The sequence below is a fragment of the Rhincodon typus genome, chromosome 17 (assembly GCF_021869965.1).
Source record: "Rhincodon typus isolate 14 chromosome 17, sRhiTyp1.1, whole genome shotgun sequence".
NCBI lineage: Eukaryota > Metazoa > Chordata > Chondrichthyes > Orectolobiformes > Rhincodontidae > Rhincodon > Rhincodon typus.
In genome coordinates this window covers 61306839-61329252 of record NC_063348.1, presented here as the reverse complement: position 1 = coordinate 61329252, position 22414 = coordinate 61306839, and the positions used below count along the sequence as shown (strand labels likewise).

At 44.2% G+C, this 22414-nt stretch overlaps 1 protein-coding gene across 1 annotated transcript in view; it reads left to right on the top strand.

The window, feature by feature from the left end:
• Window positions 1-22414, top strand: part of LOC109932639 (golgin subfamily B member 1-like) — an 81549-nt gene that overhangs the window by 6706 nt on the left and 52429 nt on the right. Inside the window, exons 2-7 of the mRNA XM_048607204.1 lie at window positions 5348-5405; window positions 5793-5939; window positions 9828-9974; window positions 18211-18333; window positions 18419-18586; window positions 20400-20594. Coding sequence (XP_048463161.1) covers window positions 5367-5405; window positions 5793-5939; window positions 9828-9974; window positions 18211-18333; window positions 18419-18586; window positions 20400-20594 — 819 coding nt within the window. The 5' untranslated portion in view covers window positions 5348-5366. The remainder of the gene's footprint in view (window positions 1-5347; window positions 5406-5792; window positions 5940-9827; window positions 9975-18210; window positions 18334-18418; window positions 18587-20399; window positions 20595-22414) is intronic.

The window sequence follows — 22414 nt, the reverse complement described above, 5'->3', positions numbered from 1 at the left end:
ACCACTCTCTCTGGGTGAAGAAATTTCTCCTCAGTTCTAAATAGCCAACCTTGTCTCCTTAGACTGTGACTCCTGATCTGGACTCCTAGGTGGTCATCAGGAACATTCTTCCTGCATTTACTCTGTCTACTCCTGTTAGAACATAGAACAGTACAGCACAGTACAGGCCCTTTGGCCCATGATGTTGTGCCAATCTATTATCCTACTCTAAGATCAAACTAAGTTGCATACCCTACATTTTACTATCATCCATGTGCCTATCCAGGATTCGCTTAAATGTCACTAATGTATCCGACTCCACTATCACCGCTGGCAGCGCATTCCATGCACCCACACTCTGCGTAAAGAACTTATCTCTGACATCTCCCCTATACCTTTCCACAATCACCTTTAAATTATGATCCCTCGTAATTGACATTTCCGCCCTGGGGAAAAGTCTCTGGCTATCCACTCTATCTATGCCTCTCAATATCTTGTACACCTCTATCAAGTCACCTCTCATCCTTCTTCGTTCAAATGAGAAAAGCCCTAGCTCCCTCAACCTTTGCTCATAAGACCTGCCCTCCACTCCAGGCAGCATCCTAGTTAATCTCCTCTACACCCTCTCTAAAACTTCCACATCCTTCCTATAATGAGGCGACCAGAACTGAACACAATAGAAGAATTTTATAGGTTTTTATAAGGTCCCCCCTCAGCATCTAAGCTGCAGTAAATATTATCCTGACTGATTCAGTCTGTCTTTATACCTCAGTCCTGTCATCCCAGGAATCAGTCTGGTAAACCTTGGTTGCACTCCCTCCACAGCCAGAACATCCATCCTCAGATAAGGAGACACAAACTGCATGCAGTACTGAAGGTATGGCTTGATTAAGGCCTTGTGCAAATCCAGTAATACATTCCTGCTCCTGTACTCATTCTGTTGGTAAGAAACGCCATTTGCTGCTGTCTGCTGCACCTGCATGCTTACTTTAGCAACTGCTGTATGAGGACACCCAGTTGTTTTTGCACCTGTCCTTTCCTAATCTTCCACTATTCAGATAGTAATCTACCTTCATGTTTTTGCTACCGACCTGGATAATCTTGCATTTATCCAGATTATACTTCATCTGACATGCATTTGCCCACTCACTTAATTAATGCAAATCACATTGAAGCATCTCTGCACCCTCTCCAAAGTTCACCCTCCCACTCAGCTTTGTATTGTCTTCAAACTTGGAGATATTACATTTAATTCCCTCATCTAAGTCATTAGCATATATTGTGAATAGCTGGGGTCTAAACAGTGATCCTTACGGTACCTCCTTAGTCATTGGCTGCCACTTAGTGTCCTGTTTAATCCTACTCTTTGTTTGCTGTCTGCCAACCATTCCCCTGTCCTTTTCAGCACACTGTACCCAATTCAATGCTCTTTCATGTTACTCTTATGCGCAACCTTATTGAAAGCCTTCTGAAAGCCTTACTTCAGTGGTGGGCAAATTATTGGAAAGGGCTCTGAGAGATAGGATTTCTGATCACTTGGATAGGCACAGTTTGATTCATGATAGTCAGCATGGATTTGTGAAGGGTAGATCATGCCTCACAAACCTTATTGAATTCTTTGAAGAGGTGACCAAACACGTGGATGAAGGTAGAGCAGTGGATGTGGTATACATGGATTTAAGTAAGGCACTTGATAAGGTTCCCCATGGTAGGCTCATGCAGAAAGTAAGGGGGCATGGGATAGGAGGAAATGTGGCAAATTGGATTCAGAATTGGCTGACCCTGAGAAGGCAAAGGGTGGTAGTGGACGGAAAATATTCAACATGGTGCTCAGTTACGAGTGGTGTATCACAAGGATCAGTTTTGGGTCCTCTTCTACTTGTGATTTTTGTAACTGATTTGGATGTAGGAGTGGAAGGGTGGATTAGTAAATTCATGGACGATACGAAGGTGGGTCGAGTTGTAGATTATGCGGAGGGCTGTTCTAGGTTACAAAGGGACATTGATAGGATGCAGAGAAGTGGACTGAGAAGTGGCAGATGGAGTTTAACCCTGAACAGTGTGAGGTGATTCGTTTTGGAAGGACAAACTTGAAAGCAGAATACAGGGTTAACGGAAAGATTCTTGGCAGTGTGGAGGAGCAGAGGGATCTCGGGGTTCATGTCCACAGTTCCCTGAAAGCTGCCACCCAGGTGGATAGAGTTGTTAAGAAGGTGTATGGTGTGTTAGCTTTCATTAATAGACGGACCGAGTTCAAGAGCCATGAAGTTATGCTCCATCTGCATAAAAGCCTGGTTCGGCCACATCTGGAGTATTGTGTCCACTTCTGTTCACCTCATTACAAGAAAGATGTGGAAGTGTTGGAAAAGGAGGAGATTTACCAGGATGTTGCCTGGAATGGAGGGAAGGTCTTACGAGGAAAGGTTGAGAGAGCTGGAGCTTTTCTCTTTAGAACGACGAAGGATGAGAGGTGACTTGATAGAGGTGTACAAAATGATCAGAGGTATAGATAGAGTGGACAGCCAGAGACCTTTTCCCAGGTTGGAGGTAGCTATTACAAGGGGGCATAGTTTTAAAGTGAGTGGAGGTAGATATTGGGGAGACGTCAGAGGTAGGTTCTTTACTCAGAGAGTGGTAGGGGCGTGGAATGCATTGCTGGAGCAGGAGTCGGCCTCATGAGGGGCATTTAAGCGGCTATTAGATAGGCATATGGATGATAGTATAAGGTAGGGGTGGAGGTTCGATAGACCTTAGGTTTAGGGTAAAAGTTTGGGACAACATCGTCGGCCGAAGGGCCTGTACAGTGCTGTACTGTTCTATGTTCTCTTAAAGTCTAAGTAAACAACATCTGTTGGCTCTCCCTTTTCATTTCTACTGGTTACACCCTCTCAGTTTGCGAGTAGATTTGTGAAGTACGATTTCCCTTTCATAAATCCATGCTGATTCTGTCTAATCCTGTCACTGTTTTCCAAATGCCATGCTATTAAATAATTGATAATGGATTCTGAGCATTTGCCCTGCTAACTGGTCTATGGTACCTTCTCTTGCTACATAGTTTTCTAAATAGTGGTGTTATTAGCTATCCTCCAACCCATGGGAACTGTTCAGCATCTACAGAATCTTGAAAGATGAGCATCAATACATCCACTATTTCTAGGACCACATCCTTAAGTTTTCTGAGATGCAAATTATTGGACCCTGGGGTTTTATTGGCCTTTAATCCTAACAATGTCCCCAGTATTATTTCCCTGCTAATATTGATTTCCTTAAGTTTCTGCTTAGAGCCTGTATCACCTAACATTTTGGGACATTACTTGTGTCCTCCTTTTTATGAAGGCAGAACCAAAATAAGTATGTAATAGTTCTATCATCCATTTCTAACATGTATCTTCACTAACCTTTATCTTTTCACATACCTATGGAAATTTTTATGATCAGTTTGTAGGTCCTCCACGAGCCTATTCTTGTTCCCTATTTTCCCCCTCTTAATCAGATGCATTGTCCTCCTTTGCTGAAGTTTAAACCTCTCCCATTTCATCAAGTCTATAGTTTTTTTGGGCAAATTTGTATGCCCCTTCCTTGAAAATAATACCACCCCTAATTTCCATTGTTAGCTGTGGTTGAGCCACCTTTGCTATTTCATTTTTGTGCCAGACTGGAATGAACAATTGTTGCATTTCCTCAATGCACTCTTTAAATGTTTGCCATTGCCCATCCAATGTTATCGTTTTAAGTAATGGTCCCAACTTTATCATAGCTAGCTTGTGTCTCGTACCGTTGTAGTTTCATTTATTTAGATTCAGGACCACAGTGTCAGGATTACTTTTATCACTCTACATTTTAACATTGTAGTATGATCTTCTCCCCCAAGCAACCTCATTCAGCTAGATTGCCAATTATTCCTTTATCATTACACCATCCTCAGTTTAGCATGACCTGTTCTCTAGCTGGTTCGTCAACATACTGACCCAGAAAACCACCTTGTGCATGCTCCAGGAAATCCTCCTCTACAGTATTGGCACTGATTTAATTTGCTTAATTAAATTAGTGCAGATTAAAGTAGCCATGCTCTCAGCTGTTCCTTTATTGCTTGCATTTCATTTTATATATGGGGAGCAACCAAGAAAGTGGACTTGAAGCCCAATCTCAGTCACGATTGTATTGGCTGGTACGTTCTGCCTCACTGGGGTAACATTTGTTAAATAGTGATTTCCAGAGTCATCGCAAAAGTTAAAGAATTCGATAAATACGCATAATTCCCTAAGTCACCTGGCATTTTAACTCAGGTTGACACAAACAATGTTTCCATGTTTCCAACGTGTAGGTTTTAACTTCAGATAAACAATTATGAACTGTTGACATGTTGCTGTACTAGAGTCCTAATCCCCTTATAAGCCCCTGTAATCCCCTTATAAACTCCCCCTCGCTCTCATATACAGACAAATGGGCAGAGGGAAGGACTGGTCTCTGTTCAGAGGGTGTGCTGAAATGAACCTTTTGGATGCTCGGGACGTGCTGTTCTGTGATCTGTCTTCTCCAGCTACTTTCATTTGCTTACAGGAGGTACAGGGTAGTTGGTTCACACTTCGACGTCTCTAACTTATTGGTTAAGTGCCACAGTTTACAACAATTACCAAAGCAAAAATAAACTGGATTTTACTGCATAAAAAAGAGACAGCTGCTGGCCCTGCAAAGATCTGATGGCTTCTTCCAATCTCATTCACAGCCCTAAGCTGTTCACCTGCCTGGGTTCCAATCATATTGTTGTTGGCAGGCAGATGACCTTCGTCATCAATAATCAGTCACTAGTCCAATCAGCTACTTTTTGCCAACCAAAGTTCCATTCTTAGAGAGCACGTCTGGCTCCAGTTAATTGACAAATGAGTTTTCCAGTACTAGAACAAGCAGCTGTGTTTACAATACTTACAATGAGTGTCAGATTTCTTGGTTTTAAAAGTACAGCAATCCTTTGTCTTTCCAAGTCAGTCCACAATCAAACATGCAGCAAAATAAAAAGACAGTCTTCACAGATAGAGTAGGCTCAGTGGGATAAATTGTCTAGTCCTATTTCTATTTCTCATGCTCTTGTGAATGTTGCTTAAATCTAGTCTCAACAGGTGAATTTGTGGTCTCAGGAGATACCTGAATCCATGCCAGCAGAAAGATTTAATCTTTTTTACGTGACAACTTGTTCAATAACACCTCTTGTCCTTTATCCCAAACTTTCATGAACGCTTTTGAACCAGCTCAACCACAGAAACTCCAGCCATTGTTCTTTATGAGTACTATCGCTGGTTGACCATTAGCTTTATATTTAGGAAAGCTGTTTTTTGGAAGGACCTAATTATTGTTTTGGTTGATTTTGCAGACAGATTTGAGAAGCAGCCATGTGGAAGTGGTACTCTGCAGATGAGTCGCCAACAGGGGTAAACATTATCTTAAACAATTATGCAATTTCATGCAGTTGCACATAACTTGACGTAAAAATGAGTTAACATGTATGTTGACGTTTTATTTGCTAAAAAATAATTTATGAGGTGAGTTTGCTTTGTACTTTTGATTGCAGTTTTGGAAAAATGTATACAAAAGTGCTTTTTGATACATTTAATTCGCCAAGCAACTACAATTTTGCCTCAGTTCTTTGGAACTTTCATGAACATTTGTGAATTAAATTGCTGATATCTGGCTGATTTGAGGCCTCTGTTAAATTCTGTTAAATCGGTAAAAGTTATGATCGTTATTGCAGAATCTAAATTATGCTTTCTATTGTCTAGTTTATAATGATATCCAGTCTGTGCAAATTAATTCTGTAGGCAGCAAGTTCCCAAAAGAGCATTGGCAATCACTCTGTGGCAGACTTAACTGAGCAGCTGGCTCAGAATGAGCAACTGGTATTGCAGCTGAAGGAGCTAGTTCGGGAGAAAGATAACCAACTTCATGTGAAAGATCAGCTGCTTAAGGTAAGGATTTAGACAATCCAAGTTCATGTCTTTTTTGTCTTTTATTTAAGTGAATTGCTGCAATGCTCTAGTACTTTGTGTATACACTGGTGATTGAATAGAACAGAATTTTCTTTATTGTCACATGCACTCAGTACATACATACAGGAGTACAGTGAAAAGCTTTACAATGCCGCCTCTCATGGCGCCATCATAGGTACAGTTCCCTAGGTACAAATCTTAGATGCAGAAAGAAGAATAAAAAAGAAAAGTATTTGCAATACTTTACAGAAATAAGACATAGTTAAAAAGATAGTCATTACAGTCATAGAAACAAATTACGCATAAACATTACGTTACGGAAGCTGAGTGCAGAGACTTCAACACATGACCTGACCGCCCGCGCCAGACCCCAGTCCAACAACTGTCCAGCTCCGCTCCAAGCCTCCAGTCTGCTCTGCACCGGCTCTCAGCTGCTCCAAGGTAAGTTTTCTCCGGGACTGTTTCCTTGCACGGGCCTCCACTCTGGGATTCGATTTCCTTCACCAGCCTCCACTCCGGGGCTCGTTTCTCTGTGGCTCAGGGATTTCTCCCTAGTGCTTAGCATCTCCTCCATTCCCTTCCAGCTAGGTCGAAGTCATTAGTTGAAGAAAAAGCAGGTAGGAGGGAAAAAAATGAGTGAAAAAAGAAAATATTGATAGTTGAATTCTGATCAAAAACTGCAAGTTTGCAGATGAAATAGAAGGTTCAAGATGGTTATTTGTTTGACTAATAGCCTGATCATGAGCGAAAATAATTAACAGTGCCTCTCGAGTAACTTTTCATTTAATGAGGTCAGAAATCACACAATACCAGCTTATACGCCAACAGAGATAGCAGTGTGGAGCTGGAGGAACACAGCAGTCCAGGCAGCATCAGAGAAGCAGGAAGGTTGATGTTTCGGTTGGAACCCTTCTTCAGAAATGCATTTCTAGGGTAGACTAGGGAAAAAGATAGTGTAGGATGCTGAAGGGGAGAAATTCCTGCAATGTGTGCAGGAGACGTTTCTGCAACAGTAAATTTCCAGCCCTACCAGGGATCATTTCCTAGGAAATGAAGCAAGCCAAGTGGAGAATGTCAGAGCTTTTGGGAAATAACTACCATAGCGTAATAGGGCTCAATATTAATTTGGAATAGGACAAAAGTCAGTCAATGATTAAGATCCCAGCCTGGAAAATGGCAGATTTCAGGGGCCTAAAAGTTGAAGTGGAACAAATTGGTTGGTACAGGATTTTGGTAGGTAAAACAATGGATGAAAAATGGGAGAATTTCAAAAGGGAGATGAATAGGGTGCATGCTAGGTACAGAAATAAATAGAGGTATCTAAAACTTAGAGTATCCTGGATTACTCAGGATATTGATGAGAAAATAAGGAAGAAAAGGAGGCATTCGATGCATACTGGAATAATGATAATAGCAATTGAATCAGGAAGGGTATCTCAAATGCGGGAGAGAGGCTCAGACTGGAATAAGGAAGTCTAAGAGGAAGCATGAGGAAAGGATGGCAGACTGTGCTGAAACAAATGTTAATATGCTTGAAGAACATTTTACTAGTAAAAGACTACTGAAGGAGTCCACATGGAACAAGCAGGTAAGCTGCTCACTGAAGCAAAGGCTATGGCAGAGATACTAAATGAATATTTTGCTTCTTTACCAAATTAGAAGATGGTGACAAGGGCCTAGTTGAAAACGTGTTGAGCAAATGAGCAGTACAGTGAAAGAAAAAAGAAGAGGTGCTATAAAGGACGGCAGCACTCCAGGTAGAGTTTTTGAGGTTCACATAGGATGTATCCTAGATTGCTGAGAGAATTATGAAACAAATTGTGGAGCTGTTGAAATTTTCCAGGCCCCTCTGACTATAGAATTCGTCCTGGAGGACTGGAGGATTGCGAATGTTACACCATTGCCTAAGAAAGGGACAAAGGATAACCTAGGAAACTGTAGACCTGTCAGCTTGATATTGTGTGGAGGTGTAGGTGTTGAACTGGGCTGGACAGTGTCAGAAGTCACTCAACACCAGATTATAGTCCTACAGGTTTATTTGAAATCACAAGGTTTCAGAGTGCTGCTCCGTCATCAGGTGAAGTGGAGGGAAGTGGACAAGCAGAGAATTTATGTGCTGAGATAATGGCAGGATAATTCTAGGTAATTAAGAGTGCCAAAAGTTAAGTACAAATAGTGTGAGTGGAATGTCGAGAGGCTGAATAACAAGTCTTTGCAGGTGATCAGAAGTGTTGGATGGTGTGAGTAAAGTGTTAACAGCTGAGTAGCAAGTGAAGAGATGACCTCTGATGCGAATTAGTTGAGGCAGACAAATAATTACAATCTTATTGCAATCCACCATCTTATTTTTGATTATTTGTGATTACCTCTGCCTTAATTAATTTGTACTTATCTTTTGACACTTTTAATTACCTGGAATTATCTTACCATTATCTCTTTCTGTATAAATTCTGTGCCTTTGCGCTTTTCTCCACTTCACCTGATGAAGGAGCAGCACGCTGAAAGCTTGTGTTTTCAAGTAAACCTGTTGGACTATAACCTGGTGTTGTGTAACTCCTGAGCTTGGTATCAATCATGGGAAAACTGATGGAGACCAAAATATGGGATAATGTAAGCACACACTTAGTGAAAAATAAGTTAATATTAGACAGTCATCATGGCCTTGTCGAGGGCAGGTCATGTCTGACAAACTGAGTTTTTTGACGAGGTGACACAGGCAGTGGATGAGGGTAGTGCTGTGTGGGTTGTATGTGGACTTTGAGGAAGCATTTGACATGGTGCCACATGGCAGGTTGGTTAGCAAATTAGAAAAGTTTGGGATTGATGTGTCTTTGGCAGCATGGATTAGAAGTTGGCTAAAAGATAGGAAACAGAGGGTAGGTATAGACAGGCATTTCTCAAATTGGAGTGGTGTTCTTGCTTTTTTCTGATTTATATAAATGATTTGAAGATTGATGTTGAGGCGAAAATCTCTAAATTTGCGGCTGTTGCTGAGCTGAGCGACATTGGAGGGGCATTGACAAGTTGGCCAAATGAGCAGACACCTGGCAAGGGAATTTTAATGCAGAGAGATGTGAGGTAATGCATGTTGGTCGAAGAAACGTGGAGAGGCAATACAGGCTCAATGATGCAATGTTGAGGGGAGTACAGGAACAGAGGGACTTGGGGGTTGATGTGCATGATTCTCTGAAGGTAGACAGGCAAGTTGAAACACTTGTTAAGGATCCTTGGTGTATAGGATCCTTAGGTTTATAAATAGAGTATAAAAGCAAGTAAATGATGCTACACCTCTACAAATCTTTGGTCAGATCAAGCCTGGAGTATTGTGGACACCTTACTTACAGAAGAATGTTAAAGCCCTGGAGACAGTTCATAGGAGATTAACTAGAATGATACCAGGAATGAAGGATTTTAGATACAAGAAAAGATTAGAGAGATTGGGTTTATTCTGTTCGAACCAAAGAAAATTAAGAGGTCACCTTACTGCAGTGTTCAAAATTGTGAACAATTTTGACGGGATAAAGAAGGATATTCTGTTTCTACCAGTCCGTATGTCAGTAGCTAGGAGTCACAATTTCAAGATTGTCAGCAAGAGAGCTAAGACTGTACTAGCAACAACACCAGAAGAAAATTTAATTCTTCAAGAACTTTTGCTATCCAGTTAGATCATGGCTGATTTGAATCTGAACTCTGTGTGCCACCTGCCTTTGTTCCGTAAAGTTTAACACCCTTACCCACTAAAATGTCTATCACAATCTTAATAAAATCTTTGATTAAAATCACTGTCTTGGAGCAATCAACTTTGAAGTGGAATATTATAGAAATTTCATGTTTTCACAGTGTAACAATGAATATGGTTTACTACAGGAAGACAAAGAAGCTTTTGAAGCAAAAATTTCCAAAATGAAGCTGCAGACAAAGGCAAAGGTCACATCACTTTCTGCCCAGCTGGAAGATATGAAGAAGCAACTAGGTGCTTCTGGTGTTAAAGAGCAGACAACTGGGAAACACAAGGTATGGCATGTTACTGCTATTCTCTATACCTAGTGACTGTGACTAAAGTGACAACCTGCTGAGGAGAGACATTGCAGGCAACAGAAAGCACATTTTAATGTAGACGATCATTGCATTAAAGTGGGAGCATATATTGTACTTTCACACTGACTGAGTTAACATTCACATTTGTTTAAGTGGTATGTTGATAATTCCGTTGTGGCTGAAATAAATGAATCATAGAATCCCTACAGTGCGGAAAATACTACACCACCAATTTTGGTGCGGTCTGCAAACTTACTAACCATGCCTCCTATATTCACATCCAAATCATTTATATATATGACAAAAAGCAGTGGACCCAGCACTGATCCTTGAGGCACACAACTGGTCACGGGCCTCCAGTCTGAAAACCAACCCTGCACCACAACCCTCTGTCTCCTACCTTCGAGCCAATTTTGTGTCCAAATTGCGAGTTCTCCCTGTGTTCCATGTGATCTAACCTTGTTAGCCAGTCTACCATGCAGAACCTTGTCAAACGCCTCACTGAAGTCCATACAGAGGGCGTCTGTCTGTCTGCCTTTGTCAATCCTCCTGTGAATTGTTGTTTTCTCTGCTGTAAACTTGCTTGATCTCTGGAAGGTACACTCGCACTGTTGTCATGCAAATCTCCCTGAATTTTAATCTGAGTATATAAACAAAAGTATGTGATATAGAGATAACAAGGTGTAGAGCTGGATGAACACAGCAGGCCAAGCAGCCTCAGAAGAGCAGGAAGGCTGACGTTTGGGGCCCAGACCCTTCTTCAGAAACGGGGGAGGGGAAGGGGGTTCTGAAATAAATAGGGAGCGAGGGGGAGGCGGATAGAAGATGGATAGAGAAGAAGATAGGTGGAGAGGAGACAGACAGGTCAAAGAACCGGGGATGGAGCCAGTAAAGGTGAGTGTAGGTGGGGAGGTAGGGAGGAGATAGGTCAGTCCAGGGAGGACGGACAGGTCAATGGGGTGGGATGAGGTTAGTAGGTAGGAGATGGGGGTGGGGCTTGAGGTGGGAGGAGGGGATAGGTGGGAGGAAGGACAGGTTAGGGAGGCGGGGATGAGCTGGGCTGGTTTTGGGATGCGGTAGGGGGAGGGGAGATTTTGAAGCTTGTGAAGTCCACATTGATACCATTGGGCTGCAGGGTTCCCAAGCGGAATATGAGTTGCTATTCCTGCAACCTTCGGGTAGCATCGTTGTGGCACTGCAGGAGGCCCAGGATGGACATGTCGCCTGAGGAATGGGAGGGGGAGTTGAAATGGTTCGCGACTGGGAGGTGCAGTTGTTTAGTGCGAACCGAGCATAGGTGTTCTGCAAAGTGGTCCCCAAGCCTCCACTTGGTTTTCCCGATGTAGAGGAGGCCACAACGGGAACAGTGGATGCAGTATACCACATTAGCAAATGTGCGGGTGAACATCTGCTTGATGTGGTCTTCTTAGGGCCTGGGATGGGGGTGAGGGAGGAGGTGTAGGGGCAGGTGTAGCACTTCCTGCGGTTGCAGGGAAAAGTGCCGAGTGTGGGGGGGAGGGCGGAGCGGACAAGGGAGTCACGGAGAGAGTAGTCCCTCTGGAAAACCGATAAGGGTGGGGAGGGAAAAATGTCTTTGGTGGTGGGGTCGGATTGCAGATGGCGGAAGTGTCGGAGGATGATGCGTTGGATCCGGAGGTTGGTGGGGTGGTACGTGAGGACAGGGGGGATTCTGTTTTGGTTGTTATTGCGGGGAGGGGGTGTGAGGGATGAGTTGCGGGAAATGCAGGAAATGCGGGAGACACGGTCAAGGGCGTTCTCGACCACTGTGGTGGGGGGGAACGTTGCGGTCCTTGAAAAACGAGGACATCTGAGATGTACGGGAGTGGAATGCCTCATCCTGGGAGCAGATGTGGTGGAGGCGAAGGAATTGGGAATAGGGGATGGCATTTTTGCAGGAAGGTGGGTGGGAGGAGGAGTATTCTAGGTAGCTGTGGGAGTCGGTGGGCTTGAAATGGATATCGGTTTCTAGGTGGTTGCCGGAGATGGAGACAGAGAGGTCCAGGAAGGAGAGAGAGGTATTGGAGATGGTCCAGGTGAACTTAAGGTTGGGGTGGAAGATGTTGGTGAAGTGGATGAACTGTTTGAGCTCCTCGTGGGAGCACGAGGTGGCCCTGATACAGTCATCAATGTAATGGAGGAAGAGGTGGGGTTTAGGGCCAGTGTAGGTAAAGAAGAGGGATTGTTCCACGTAACCCGCAAAGAGGCAGGCATAGCTTGGGCCCATGCGGGTACCCATGGCCCTCCCCTTTGTCTGTAGGAAGTGGGAGGAATTGAAAGAGAAGTTGTTGAGGGTGAGGACGAGTTCGGCTAAGCGGATGAGGGTATCAGTGGAGGGGGACTGATCGGGCCTGCGGGACAGGAAGAAGCGGAGGGCCTTTAGGCCATCTGCATGGGGAATGCAGGTGTATCGGGACTGGACATCCATGGTAAAAATGAGGTGTTGGGGACCGGGGAATTGGAAGTTCTGGAGGAGGTGGAGGGCGTGGGTGGTGTCACGGACGTAGGTAGGGAGTTCCTGGACTAAGGGGGAGAAAATGGAGTTGAGATAGGTGGAGATAAGTTCCGTGGGGCAGGAGCAGGCGGAGACAATGGGTCGACCAGGACAGTCAGGTTTGTGGATTTTGGGAAGGAGATAGAAGCGGGCGGTGCGGGATTGGTGAACAATGACGTTGGAGGCTGTGGATGGGAGGTCACCTGAGGTGATGAGGTTGTGGATGGTTTGGGAGATAATGGTTTGGTGCTCGGGGGTGGGGTCATGATCAAGGGGGCGTTAGGAAGAGATGTCTGAGAGTTGGCGCCTGGCCTCGGCGATGTAGAGGTCGTTGCGCCATACTACAACTGCGCCTCCCTTGTCCGCGGGTTTTATGGTGAGGTTGGGATTGGAGTGGAGGCCTGCATGTTCTGCGGGGGAGAGGTTGGAGTGGGTGAGACGGGTGGAGAGGTTGAGGGGATTGATGCCTCGATGGCAGTTGGAGATGAAGAGGTCGAGGGAGGGTAGGAGGCCTTGGAGTGGTGTCCTGGAGGAGGGGTGTGTTGGAGGCGGGAGAAGGGGTCAGTGGAGGGAGGGTTAGGCTCACGGTTGAAGAAGTAAGCGCGGAGGCGGAGGCGGCGGAAAAACTGCTCGATGTCCAAATGTGACCGGTATTCGTTGATGTGTGGGTGGAGGGGGACAAAGGTGAGCCCTTTACTGAGGACGAACGGTCAGTCCTCAGTAAGGGGGAGGTCTGGGGGGATGGTGAAGACTCGGCAGGGCTGGATGTTGCTGTCTCCTCTGGAGCTGCTGGCTGTGGAGGTGATGGGCGGAGCGACGTCGGCGTCGGCTGTGGGCGGAGTTGCGGCGATGGTGGGCGGAGTTGTGTCGGCGGTGGTGGGCGGAGTTGCGTCGGCGTTGGCGGTGAGAGGAGTTGCATTGGAGTCAGCGGTGGGCAGAGTTGCGTCGGCATCGGTGGTGGGCGGAGCGGGGTAGGAGGCGGCAGCAGCGATGACGGTAAGTGCATCCTCAGTGTCTATGGTGTTGGAAATGGAGGCGGTGGCATCAGCAGTGGTGTCGATGTCCCAGAAGTGGTGTACCTGGCGGCGGAGGATGTGACGTCATCCGTGGTTGCTCCGACAGTGGCCACGTGGCCACTGGCGGCGGGCACGTTGTGGGGAACGTCATGGGTAGGGTTGGGGATTTGGGAGGTGGAGGGAACCCGTTTTGGGTGGTAGGCACCAGTAAGTTTACTGTACTTACGGTTTTTTGTGTCCAATAAAGCTGAGTAGAGTTGACTGAGTAATATTGACTGGAAGCGCTACAGTTCGAGTACTTTAGATGGGTCAGATTTTGTCCAATGTGTGCAGTAGGGTTTCCTGACACAGTATGAAGATAGGCCAACAAGTGGCGAGGCCACATTGGATTTGGTACTGGGTAATGAACCAGGGCAGGTGTTAGATTTGGAGGTAGGTGAGCACTTTGGTGATAGTGACCACAATTCGGTTACGTTTACTTTAGTGATGGAAAGGGACAGGTATATACCGCAAGGCAAGAGTTATAGCTGGGGGAAAGGCAATTATGAGGCGATTAGGCAAGATTTAGGATGCATAGGATGGAGAAGGAAACTGCAGGGGCTGGGCACAATTGAAATGTGGAGCTTGTTCAAGGAACAGCTACTGTGTGTCCTTGAGAAGTATGTACCTGTCAGGCAGGGAGGAAGTGGTCGAGCGAGGGAACCGTGGTTTACTAAAGAAGTTGAATCTCTTGTCAAGAGGAAGAAGGAGGCCTATGTAGAGATGAGGCGTGAAGGCTCAGTTAGGGCGCTTGAGAGTTACAAGTTAGCCAGGAAGGACCTAAAGAGAGCTAAGAAGAGCCAGGAGGGGACATGAGAAGTCTTTAGCAGGTAGGATCAAGGAAAACCCTAAAACTTTCTATAGTTATATCAGGAATAAAAGAATGACTAGAGTAAGATGAGGGCCAGTCAAGGACAGTAGTGGGAAGTTGTGCGTGGAGTCCGAAGAGATAGGAGAGACGCGAAATGAATATTTTTCGTCAGTATTCACACAGGAAAAAGACAATGTTGTCGAGGAGAATACTGAGATACAGGCTATTAGACTAGACGGGATTGAGGTTCATAAGGAGGAGGTGTTAGCAATTCTGGAAGGTGTGAAAATAGATAAGTCTCCTGGGCCGAATGGGATTTATCCTAGGATTCTCTGGGAAGCTAGAGAGGAGATTGCAGAGCCTTCCGCTTTGATCTTTATGTCGTCATTGTCTACAGGAATAGTGTCAGAAGACTGGAGACTAGCAAATATTGCCCCCTTGTTCAAGAAAGGGAGTAGAGACAACCCTGGTTCAGTGAGCCTTAGTTCGGTTGTGGGTAAAGTGTTAGGATTTATAATCTTCTAGAAAGGAATAATTTGATTAGGGATAGTCAACACGGTTTTGTGAAGGGTAGGTCGTGCCTCACAAACCTTATTGAGTTCTTTGAGAAGGTGACCAAACAGGTGGATGAGGGTAAAGCGGTTGATGTGGTGTATATGGATTTCAGTAAAGCGTTTGATAAGGTTCCCCATGGTAGGCTATTGCAGAAAATACGGAGGCATGAGATTGAGGGTGATTTAGCGGTTTGGATCAGAAATTGGCTAGCTGTAAGAAGACAGAGGGTGGTTGTTGATGGGAAATGTTCATCCTGGAGTTCAGTTACTAGTGGTGTATCTCAAGGATCTGTTTTGGGGCCACTGCTGTTTGTCATTTTTATAAATGACCTGGATGAGGGCGTAGAAGGATGGGTTAGTAAATTTGCGGATGACACCAAAGTCAATGGAGTTGTGGATAGTGCGGAAGGATGTTGCAGGTTACAGAGGGACATAGATAAGCTGCAGAGCTGGGCTGAGAGGTGGCAAATGGAGTTTAATGCGGAAAAGTGTGAGGTGATTCACTTTGGAAGGAGTAACAGGAATACAGAGTACTGGGCTAATGGTAAGATTCTTGGTAGTGTGGCTGAGCAGAAAGATCTCGGTGTCCATGTGCATAGATCACTGAAAGTTGCCACCCAGGTTGATAGGGTTGTTAAGAAGGTGTACAGTGTGTTAGGTTTTATTGGTAGAGGGATTGAGTTTCGGAGCCATGAGGTCATGTTGCAGCTGTACAAAACTCTGGTGCGGCTGCACTTGGAGTATTGCGTACAGTTCTGGTCGCCGCATTATAGGAAGGATGTGGAAGCATTGAAAAGGGTGCAGAGGAGATTTACCAGGATGTTGCCTGGTATGGAGGGAAGGTCTTATGAAGAAAGGTTGAGGGACTTGAGGCTGTTTTTGTTAGAGAGAAGAAGATTAAGAGGTGACTTAATAGAGACATGCAAGATGATCAGAGGATTAAATAGGGTGGACAGCGAGAGCCTTTTTCCTTGGATGGTGATGGCTAGCACGAGGGGACATAGCTTTAAATTGAGGGGTGATAGATATAGGACAGATGTCAGAGGTAGGTTCTTTACTCAGAGAGTAGTAAGGGCGTGGAATGCCCTGCCTGCAAAAGTAGTAGACTCGCCAACTTTAAGGGCATTTAAATGGTCATTGGATAAACATATGGATGATAATGGAATAGTTTAGGTTAGATGGGCTTCAGATTGGTTTCACAGGTCGGCGCAACATCGAGGACCGAAGGGCCTGTACTGCGCTGTAATGTTCTATGTTCTAGGTTATGGGTCCTACAAAGAATAAAAAACAGGAGAGGTCCTTTGCAGGTCTGGAAGAGGGAGGCTCTGAGCTGGGGTAGACTTGATTTTAGTGCCGGGGATGCCGGCGCATTGCTGCGTGTGTGTATTTCAGGAGTCGCAGGGAGAAACGCTTCTGAAGGATCTCAATGTTCTGAATGTAGACACTGTCATGGTTGGGGCCAAATTGGGAAGGCCTGAATGTGGACTGTAGTCCATTGGGGATGATATGGTTCCGTAGGCAGGTACTAAGAAAGGTGATGTGGCTGTAACTTCCCCCGCCTCAGTGGTTGAGAACACCCTCGACCGTGTCTCCCGCAACTCATCCCTGACATCCCCTCCCTGCAATAACAACCAAAACAGAAACCCCTCGTCCTCACGTACCACCCCACCAACCTCCGGATCCAACGCATCATTCTCCGACACTTCCGCCATCTGCAATCCGACCCCACCACCAAAGACATTTTTCCCTCCCCACCCTTATCTGCTTTCCGAAGGGACCACTCTCTCCGTGACTCCCTTGTCCGCTCCACACTCCCCTCCAGCCCCACCATACCTGGCACTTTTCCAGTGCTACACCTGCCCCTACACCTCCCCCCTCACCCCCATCCCAGGCCTCAAGAAGACTCTTCACATCAAGCAGATGTTCACCTGCACATCTGCTAATGTGGTATACTGCATCCGCTGTTCCTGTTGTGGCCTCCTCTACATCAGGGAAACCAAGTGGAGGCTTGGGGACCACTTTGCAGAACATATAGGCTCGGTTCGCACTAAACAACTGCACCTCCCAGTCGCGAACCATTTCAACTCCCCCTCCCATTCCTCAGGCGACATGTCCATCCTGGGCCTCCTGCAGTGCCACAACGATGCTACCCAAAGGTTGCAGGAATAGCAACTCATATTCCGCTTGGGAACCCTGCAGCCCAATGGTATCAGTGTGGACTTCACAAGCTTCAAAATCTCCCCTCCCCTTACCGCATCCCAAAACCAGCCCAGCTCATCCCCGCCTCCCTAACCTGTCCTTCCTCCCACCTATCCCGTCCTCCCACCTCAAGCCCCACCCCCATCTCCTACCTACTAACCTCATCCCACCCCCTTGACCTGTCCGTCCTCCCTGGACTGACCTATCTCCTCCCTACCTCCCCACCTACACTCACTCACCTTTACTGGCTCCATCCCCGCCTCTTTGACCCGTCTGTCTCCTCTCCACCTATCTTCTCCTCTATCCATCTTCTATCCGCCTCCCCCTCTCTCCCTATTTATTTCAGAACCCCTTTCCCCTCCCCCATTTCTGAAGAAGGGTCTAGGCCCGAAACATCAGCCTTCCTGCTCCTCTGATGCTGCTTGGCCTGTTGTATTCATCCAGCTCTACACCTTGTTATCTCAGATTCTCCAGCATCTGCAGTTCCTACTATCTATGTGATGTAGAAACTATTTCTAGCAGCAGAAAGTTCAGTAACCAAAAGACATAGATTGAAGGTGATTGTCGATGGAGCTGGAGGAGATCTGAGAAATCTACGTGGAAGCTTATGATATGGAATGCATTGCTTGGCAAGATGATGGAAGCACAATCAGTAGTAAACTTCAGAATAGAATTTGATGTATACTTGAAAAATAAAAATGTATAGGTTCTGTGTAATAAGAAAGGGATTGAGAATAATTCCAATGAACTGACATGGGCAGTAGACTGAATGATGAAGATGAGTAATACCCAAAACATCAACTTCTCCTTTCCTCCAGATGCTGCCTGGCTTGCTATGTTCTTGCAGCCTCCTGTTTGTCTCCCTTCGATTCCAGCATCTGCAGTTTTTTTAAGTCTCCAGTCGTGAATGATGACCTCTTGTGTTAGATAATTGTATGTTGTCATTTCCGATATATAAAATGAATTAAATGGTCTCTGAGTATTTAAGCAAAAATAAGAAACCTACAGTAAATTAGAAATAAAATGTGGATGCGTTAATGAAATTAAATAGACTGAATTTTCATGTATGGTTTAATTATAGCAATCCAGTGATGGTGATCAGGAACATGCAGCTGCCAGTAGGGGTAAAATTTTAATGTTGAGGAAAAAGGTTGAAGATTTGGAAACACAAATTGCCAAAAAAGATACAGAATTGAAGAAGACGGTAAGATTCTAAAAATATATCTGTTTACTTATTTAGGAATATATGAATTGCATATTATGACATCCTAATTTTAAATAACTTACAGCTTACAGAGCTGGACGCACAGCTGCGACGTGGTTCCGATATGGACATGATGCTTGCTGAGAAGGACAAAAAACTGGCTGAAAAAGAGGCCTATATCATTGAGCTCCAGTTAGCTGCTGTTTCGGATCATACACCTCAACAAGTAACACTGTCTAGTGAAGGAATTGAAGTGAGTGATAAGGAAAATTAATTGCAGCATTTGCATTTATACACTTCCCCAATAGCTTTCATTAGAGAAAAAGATCTTATTGTATCTTTTATATTCCCTGCTAGTTTGCCGTCAGTTATTTCTGTCCATTATCTTTTTAGTTCTACTTTTCTGGGTTCTGAATTGTCCCTGTCTTGATCAGATTGACAGATTCTTGCTGAGAATCTGCTGGGTTGAACTTAATATTTGTGCCGTTCCCGTTTAGTATCACTTTTGCACCATTGATGTGTGGTGGTACGTTAACAATTCTGTGGGAGTTTTGTCCTGCATTAAACTTATTTCATCAGAATTATATTTCAATTCATGTGAACTGCTAAGGCTCGAGACCACATTATTTTGGAACATTGAGATAAAAATGTTCTTAGAGCGAACCCTTAATTTCTGTTTCACTTTGCTTAGTAAACCAAATCTATAGTTTGTAGTCTGAGGTGTTCTGCCCCTGTATTGTTAGTCTGCCTTATGGTGGTAATCCTGTCTGTAACTTTGGCCAAAGGTTCCTTTTCTGACCTGTTACTTCAGGTACAGGCTCACTCTTTGGTTTGTTAACACCTAAAGGTAAGTGATAATAATGCTTATGCCCCCTGTTTACTAGTCTGTCTATAAACAATATATCTTAACAATGATGGATTTCTACCAAGCTTGGTACAGAGATAGGCTTGGCCCATAGAAGAAGAAATTAGATTTCGAAGAGCAAATTGACTTTTCATTAGAATGCTGTGGGTTATAGTATTTAGAATACTGTGGATTGGCTCAGCTGCACAACAGTCAAAATTCAAGCAGGGTTTAAAGAGTAGGTTTATGGATTTAGATTAGTCTACAGCCTCCTCTTTAGATGTTAATTCTCAAAAAGTAAATCTTTTTCCAACTTTGCATTTGTAGCATATGGGCCAGGCAGGGAAAAGCTTCAAGAAAAAGTTGTGTAGTTGTAATAATGTTCAGTTAAACGCAGTGTAGCGGAATATGTGTTCTGCCAAGTGCCCTCTTCTCTTATTAGAACTGTGACTTCCCTGTGGAAATGTATTTTGCATTGGGCATGCAGAGTATCTGGAGTGAATTGAATTGTAGCTGAGAATATGTTACAAGGCAGCACTGTGGACTTCGTTGGGAACATCATTTTAGGCTTGAGTGTAGTGAAAAATGTGAAACATGATGGAAACAAGCAAAGAGGGGGAAATTAGGAAAGTAAAAAGAAAACAAAGATATTATTTTAACATTCTGTGTAGTGATGTGGAATCTTGCAGAAACTTTGCAACCTGTTGAAGGGCCTGTTTCCGTTGTGTATAACTGTTACTCTTTTATGATCATCCCACACTATTTGGTGAATTTATGCATTGTATAATTTTTATTTTACAAGCTGAAAAAGACTTCCATCTTTATTTTATCTTAAATATGTACACACTAAATTATGAATCATTAAATACATAAATAAAAATCAAAATATTGTGGATACTGGAAATCGGAAACAAAAAGCAGTGCTGGAGAATCTCAGAATGTCTCACAGCATTTATGGAGAGAATCAGTGTAACATTTCGAGTGTGATATGACTAAAGAAAAGTCATATTGGGTTTGAAATGTTAAATCTGTTTCTGTTTCCAAAGGTGTTGCCAAACCTGCTGAGGTTCTCCAGCATTGCTGCTTTTATTTCTTACTTTCAAACTTCGCTCGACTCCCATCCTACTGTTCAGATATTTTATTTTGGGTGTAATTAGATTTAACCCATCTGAACGGAACTATTGACAAAAACTCTCAAACCTGCATTCATTCTCTTAATTAGGTAGTGCAGCATCAGTTTGAAGGGAAGGAGACTCCCAGCAGTGATTTACAGTCAATGGTTCACAGTCTGACCAAAAAAGTTGAGGAGAGTGAAGAAAGCTTCAGCCTCCTCCAAGAGCAGGCAGAGAATTTGAAGGAACAGCTCAACAAAGAGAAAATCCAGTATCAGGAGAAGGAAGCAATGTACATGAAAAATGTGAGTACACATTATTATATTCCACAATGCGTACATTGAACCCCACTCTTCCAGAATTATACCAAATGCTAATTTTTTTTTTAAAGGTACACCCAGTGCCTTGATTTACCTGACTTTCAGACCAAGATTGATAGAAAGTATGGATCATGTTTCTGTACCAAGCAGAATTATTATTTATTATTTGTAATTAGACTATAGCTACAAGTAAACAGACACAAACCTTTGGCATATAACATAGCTAACTGACATAGAAGATAGGAGCAGAAGGAGGCCATTCAGCCCTTTGAGACCGTTCCTCCATTCTTCACGATCATGGCGATCGTCCATCTCAATAGCCTAATTCTGCTTTCTCCCCATAACCTTTGATCCCATTTGCCCCAAGTGCCAAATCTAGTTGTTTCTTGAATACATTCAGTGTTTTGGCATCAGTTACTTCCTGTAGTAATGAATTCCACAGGCTCACCACTTTTTGGGTGAAGAAATGTTTCCTCATCTCCGTCCTAAATTGTCTACCCTGAATCCTCAGACTGTGACCCCTGGTTCTGGACACACCCACCATTGGGAACATCCTCCCTGCATCTACCCTGTCCAGTCCTGTTAGAATTTTATAAGTTTCTACAAGATTCCCCTTCATTCATCTGAAGTCTAGCAAAAACCATCCCAACCTAGTTACTGTCTCCTTATAAGTCAGATCTGCCATCCCCAGAATCAGCCTGGTAAACCTTTGCTGCACTCCCTCAAGAGTAAGAGCATCCTTCCTCCGAAAAGGAGACCAAAACTGCACGGAATGTTCTAGGTGTGGCCTCACCAGGGTCCTGTATAGCTGCAACAATGCATCCCTGCCCCTGTACTCAAGATTTATTGCAATGAAGGCCAACATACCATTCTTTACCGCCTGCTGCACCTGCATGCTTACCTTCAGCGACTGGTGCACAAGGACACCCAAGTCCCACTGCACACTCCCCTCTCCCAATTTACAGCCATTCAGGGAGGAATTCGCTTTCTTGTTTTTGCTTCCAAAGTGAATTATTTCACATTTATCCAAATTATACTGAATCTGCCATTGATTTGCCCACTCACTCAAACTATCATGTTGAAAGATCTCTGTATCCTTGTTACAGTTCACCCTCCCACCCAACCTGGTATCATCTGCAAACTTGGAGATGTTACATTTTGTCCCTCATCCAAATCGTTAATATATGTTGTGAATAGCTGGGGTCCCAGCACCGATCCCTGTGGCACCCTCCTAGTTTCTGCCTGCCGATTTGAAAAGGACCCATTAATTCCTACTCTGTTTCCTCTCTGCCAACTAGTTTCCTATCCACCTCAGTACACTTACCCCAATCCCATGCGCTTTAATGTTGCACATTAATCTCTTATGTGGGACTTGATCAAGTGCTTTCTGAAAGATATAATCTCCTTAAACTCCCCCTTTATGTGTGTGCAAACACTCCTGGATAAACAAACAGGGAAAATAGATTATTGAAAGAAATAGAGAAAGACTGGAAAGTCAATTCACTGGTCTTTGCTTCCCAATTCCAATGTTGAGATGATCATTCTTTGGCTAGCCAGGCCCTTGGCATTCCATTGTCCTTCTCTAGAAGGTTCCACTGGTTTGTAAGGAGTACTGAGTGACTGATTAACTTAAAATGTTTTTGATTTGTCAATTCAAAAGTGATATTTCTCACCAGTTATTGCAGGTAAGTTAGTCCTGCCATCCTGGGAATCAGTCTTGTGAACCTTCGCTCGACTCCCTCAGTAGTGAGAATGTCCTTACTCATACTAGAAGACCAAAACTGCACAGGATACTTAAGGTGTGG